The 5,312-nt window shown below is 46.9% G+C and overlaps 1 protein-coding gene across 1 annotated transcript; it reads right to left on the bottom strand.

Moving 5' to 3' along the window:
* Positions 1-208: 208 nt before the first annotated feature.
* Positions 209-3,865, bottom strand: LOC147708093 (uncharacterized). The gene is made up of 2 exons (XM_086925707.1): positions 3,703-3,865; positions 209-3,660 (listed from the first exon to the last, which is right to left on the bottom strand). The coding sequence occupies exon 2, from the start codon at positions 2,789-2,791 to the stop codon at positions 209-211; it is 2,583 nt and encodes an 860-aa protein (XP_086781833.1). The 5' UTR covers positions 2,792-3,660; positions 3,703-3,865.
* Between the last annotated feature and the right edge of the window lie 1,447 nt (positions 3,866-5,312).

Raw genomic sequence — 5,312 nt, 5'->3', positions numbered from 1 at the left:
TACATTTCTCAGCTGCTACACTATGGTGTATGAACCCGGCAAGGGCAATTTCTTCTTGTAGCCAGGTTTCTTGTAGAGCAATTATATCACACCCTTGCCATTCATCCAATGGAAAACCTCCCTCCAGTAAACGTTTTGCACCAGCAATATTCCAGGATACCACATGTATATCCTTTTTGGAGTCATGTTTCAGTTTCCATTCAATTGGTCAGACCTTCCTTTTTTCATTCAACATACCAGGGAGCCATTTCCAATTATCTATGGAATTGTCTGATTCCCCATTTCCCCGTTTAATTTCTTCATGTTCTGGCATGGGTTCACTCCTACCCTTAGCAATAAATAATATGGAATATACTGGTTTTTTAATTTTATTTAAAGATACTTTGTCCATTTTCAGGGAGTATTGAACTCCACCCTGCCTCTTCAATGGAGCAGGGTAGCGTGGGGAAATTTGATGCGATATCTGAATGCCCCATGATGGAAAAATATCGACTTTCCCCATAATTGCTTCTGCTATTTGTGTTGTTTTCCAGGTTGTCAAGGTTTGTTCTGCTGAAGCATCAGTCGTGCCTTTAAGAAATTCAACCCGCTCAAGATCATCTGTACAAGTAACCTTTAGGTCTTCAAATTCCGTCAATAGCTTCAAAATGTTGCTCCTATTTAATATGTCATGTGCCCCCTGAGACTTATACTCTGGTGTCCAGATTATTTTGTGCAGCTCCAATCCAGCTTTGTGATTGACTAACTGCTTAGGGATGCAGATTAGAGTACTCTCTGGATTCTTTACACAGAATTTCCCTGTTTTCTCAGTCAGGGCACTATGCTCCGCATTTAGTCTTTGGCGCTCATGGATCAATCGATCTTCTCTAGGTACAGTCGCAAGCTCTATTGATTGTATGGAGGACGCTGGAATTGCCATTTGACATTCATCACTATTCACTGACATTTGTGCGAGTTTATTTGAACCTTCTAGAGGAGTTATTTTGTCTATCAGGTGACCATCAACCTGTAACTTAGCTGGTATAAATTTCACAGAGTTGCCACTAAGTTGTTGGCATCCTTCTTCTTCTCCCTTATCTGTGCCATGGGCAATGGCTTCAATGGGCTTGATCTTATCATTTACTTCCGGCTGCATACAATTAGTACCCATAATATTGAACTGAATGTCTGGATCAGCGGTGCGCGATTGATTTATACCATCCATCTTATTATGCTGTATTTTTTTAACTTGCAGAGATTTGGTAACAGTGACTGGTTGCTCTCGGTTTTTACACGCTTTTTCGGACGATGAGTTACCTTTAGTATTCGTATCTTCACTTACTGAAGTATCCATGTTACTTCCACCTTTGTCCACAATTTTTGATTGACCTTGATTCAAATTCGCGAAAATAGGATACACTCCATATACCTTGTTTGACACCACCTCACTTTTCTTGTTTCGAGGTTTCCTCTCTTTTTTCCTTTGTCTCTTGGATAACCTTGGCTTTGTGATCTCGTTATTACTAGAGTCTAACAAAATCGTTTTATTTGCTACTTCATTAATTTTAATCCTGACCATGGCCTTTTTGTCCACATTGGGGCTCATCATGTTTGAGGATTTTTCATCGATCAGTGAGTTTTCATCAAGTTTAGAGCTGCTTGCACTGTCCAGCGTCTGATCAGCATTAATCAAACCTCGGTTTAGGGTTAAAATCTGTTCGAGGATGATAGGGAGAGAGCTCAATTTGTCCAAAACAGGGCCACAAGGGCAGGTGGATTGTGACTGATATGTATGAGCTTGTGCTCTTGTAATCAGGTTATTCAGGTTGTCCAACTTTGTATTTATCCCTGCTATATTTGACGCTATAATATTCATTAAGTCGATTTGGATATCCAACTTATCAGATTGCATTATCATTGTTTTTGCCGATGTTTGCAAGGCTTTTAGAAGAGGGGCAACCAGATTCACAAAGGCCATATCCATTTGTGTTTTAGTCATGAGTTCCTCTTTTATTGGGTCTTTATTATTGGTATTGATTATTGTCAATGGGGCCCCCCCATGGCCTATTAATTTCTGTAAGTGTTCAGTAGGATACTCACTAGACAGGTACTTATTCTCATTGTCTCTCTCAGTAACTCCATCCTCCTCTAACTCCCCTTTCTCCGAGAGGCATTTGGCCGGCTCATTCTCGCATTTGCTTTTGTCGCATGCCAACTCCATCAAATCAGTGTTTTTTAATTCCACCATGTTTGCAGACTCTTTTGTGGTTGGTAATACTTGACTTGGATTAGTTGTTATTAACATTTTTGGAGACTGCAGGTTTAGTGATGGCATTGAGGTAGTATGTACTAATGCTACTGTTAAGACTTCACGGTTTCTCCCACAGAGGCTTTTAGTTTTTTCAGTGTGTCCTGGGCTCTCCGTTAGACTAATGTTTTTCAAGGGTTCATCCATATCACCAAGGATGGTTATTGTATCTTGTGTCGAAACGGCTTTGATTGACATAGCTGCCGCTTGCCCCCCTGGGCTAATCTCCATTGTTGGCACTATAGGTGTTGATAAGCCCAGGACTCCTTCCGTTGATGAGAACAAAACTCCCCCCGGATCTTTCAAAAACTGGAATCGCGTACTAGGCGAGATTTTATTTTGAATTGACTTTTCAAAGAGGGAGGCAATTGGTGAGATAAGTGGATTCTGTTTAGAACTATTTACTTTGGTGGAGTTCAACTTTTCCAATCTTTTCCGTTTAAGAGCACTTCTGGAGGCTGGAATCTTGTCCCCCGGTGTCTTCCTCACTTTGCCAGACCTCATGGTGAAACCCAACGTTACTAAGCCTTGTGCTGCCTGGCTTATCAGTATCTTTATCAGTTATCAGTAACTTTGCCTCTGTCTTGTTTAGCCGTTTATCCTAGACTCTATTGAGGGCCTTTTGGAGACTGGGTTGCGTTTCACCTATTCATCTGCCACCTGTCATCCCCACAATTTTCATTCAGGCGTGTCCTGCCACTGCTGCAGCTCTCTCTATCACTGCTCTTTCACCACTATGACTGCTGTAGCGGATGCAGGTGTAACTGTGCCTCAACAGCTCTGCGGCTCCACTCCTCACAAAACTCCAACACACCAAGACTTGTTGGTGGCCAAATTAACTAATAATATGCACCCAGGGCTCCCGAGGTACACAAGGGGCGGGGGGGGGGGGTGGGGGACCAGGGGCAGAACACAAGCGGAGCACTCAGGGGTTGCCACGAGCAAGAACAGACCTGGTCGGTTCAGCCTTGACAATCCCCAGGCTCTTACTCTGCAGCAGCCACTAACGGCAGCCGCGCTCGTGCCCGTGCCTCAGTCAACCCCTCTCTACCCCCACTGCCTCTCTTGCTCTCTGACTGTCCTTGAGGCCGGGAGCCGGGGGCCAGGGACCAGGGGCAGTGTCAAGCAGTTTCAGCTCCCAGCGTCTCCCTGGAGTAGCGTGTATCTCCTCTGTGCAGCTGCCACTATGTATGTCTGTATCAGCTCTGTGTGGCTTTCTGAGGCGTTGTGTGGCGTTGTGTGGCGCTATGAGGCGGGGGTCCAGGAACTGCTGATTCCCCCGGGCTCCGCCACTTCTCGCAGCCTTCCGCTATTTCCACTATTTCCCCCAACTGCGCCTTGGTGCCTCGGCGCCTCCCGCCTGTCACCTTTACCTTCTGTTTTCGGTTTTCTGTTTTCCTGCTTTTTCGCCTTACACGGCGTCCCACAGCAGTGGCAGTGATAGTGGTGACGGGAGCTGAGGAGCAGCCGCCTTCCCCGTTCTGCTGGTACCGCTGGCTCCGCTCTGATCCGCTCAACTCTATGGGACTCTGCAGCTGCTGCTGCTACTGGCGGACTGCAAAACCCGGACTGGCTCTTCTGGCCTGGAGAAGGTTGGAAATGTGGGGTGAGGGAGAGAGTCTGGCTCCAATGCTGTCCCCCACTCCCCCTCACCCCCCGAAGTCACTGTCCTCACTTTTGTTTTCGTTTGGGGCGTGGGGCTGGTGCGTGGGGCGTGGAGCATGTGGAGCGCGGAGCTTGGGCAGCTCTCACCTGTGCACGGGTAACTTCCGACGAGCTCCGGAGGACTGCGGGGCTCAGCTTGGACCTCGAAGCTCGGCTCTGCTCCCGCCTGGATGACACAGCGCAGCGGGGGCTCGGACTCCGGACTCCAGATGCAGAGGCAGAGGTAATCGACCGGCAATCTGATCCGATTATTGCAGGCGCCGAACCCGAACCCACTGCAGCCGCTCTGCACAGTTTCTCCTCAACTCAGCTCAACTCAGCTCAACTTGCGCTGCACCGCCTCTTCCGCCTGTGGAATACGACAGTCAGTCTTGATCAATCCAATTGCAAAGTCCAGGTGTTTCAGCTCTCATAGTTATACCCCTAAATGTCTTTGAAGTCTTTGTGTTCAGGGGGGCACTGACCCCTGCTTAAAACAATTCTGGGTGTCTCCCTGCCAGTGCCACCTTCTTCCTTTGATTAGTGGGGGTCTGGATTCTCAATCACTAAGCAGGAGATGGAGCCATTGTTTTATGGCGGCAGCTCAGGCCTCTTCGCCTCCAGGGGCTACTCCTCCCCTCTACACTCCAGATGCAGGTCAGCCTGTTGCTGTCTCACCTCCTCCCTTGTGTTAAGATATTCCCCAGATCCTATCACATTTAAATCCAGACAGTCAATCCACAACCAGGCAGCGACACACAGAAATGTTAGAACACAAAAAACAACCACTTCTAAAAGTGTGATTTCCAAACACACAATGCAAAAACCACCTTCATAAAAAGATTATTAAATTGTGAGTTCAGGCATACTAAACTTTGCCTCTCTATCTTAAGCCTATGGCAAGATAGGCTGGAAACATGTTACACAGCCTCCCCCATTCTGTCCTATGGGGAAGATGGCATTTCGACAGTGAAAAATGAAATGGAGAGTATTTCACTGTCAGGACATGGTACCCATCTCAGTACATGTCCTACCTTTCACATACACTGCACTGCGCCCAGTAGATACCCTGGGCATACCATAGTGGTGTCTCATGTGCATAAAAAGGGAAGGGTAAGACCTGGCAAGGGGGTGCACTTATAAGGACAACAAGGCTGTTTCATAAACTGTGCGCAGGCACTGCAGTAGCAGGCCTGAGTTCTCTCTATAAGGCTACTGGTGTGGGTGGCACAATTAGTGCTGCAGAACTACTAGTAGCATTTGCATTACCAGCCCTGGAACACATAGTGCACTTTACTAGGGACTTTACTAGGAAGGCAAAAATACCAATCACGGGCAACCAATTACCATTACACTTTACACAGGGTGCACTTGCACTTGC

This window comes from Lissotriton vulgaris, chromosome 6 (assembly GCF_964263255.1).
Source record: "Lissotriton vulgaris chromosome 6, aLisVul1.2, whole genome shotgun sequence".
Classification (NCBI taxonomy): domain Eukaryota; kingdom Metazoa; phylum Chordata; class Amphibia; order Caudata; family Salamandridae; genus Lissotriton; species Lissotriton vulgaris.
This window is presented reverse-complemented; position numbering and strand designations above follow the sequence as displayed.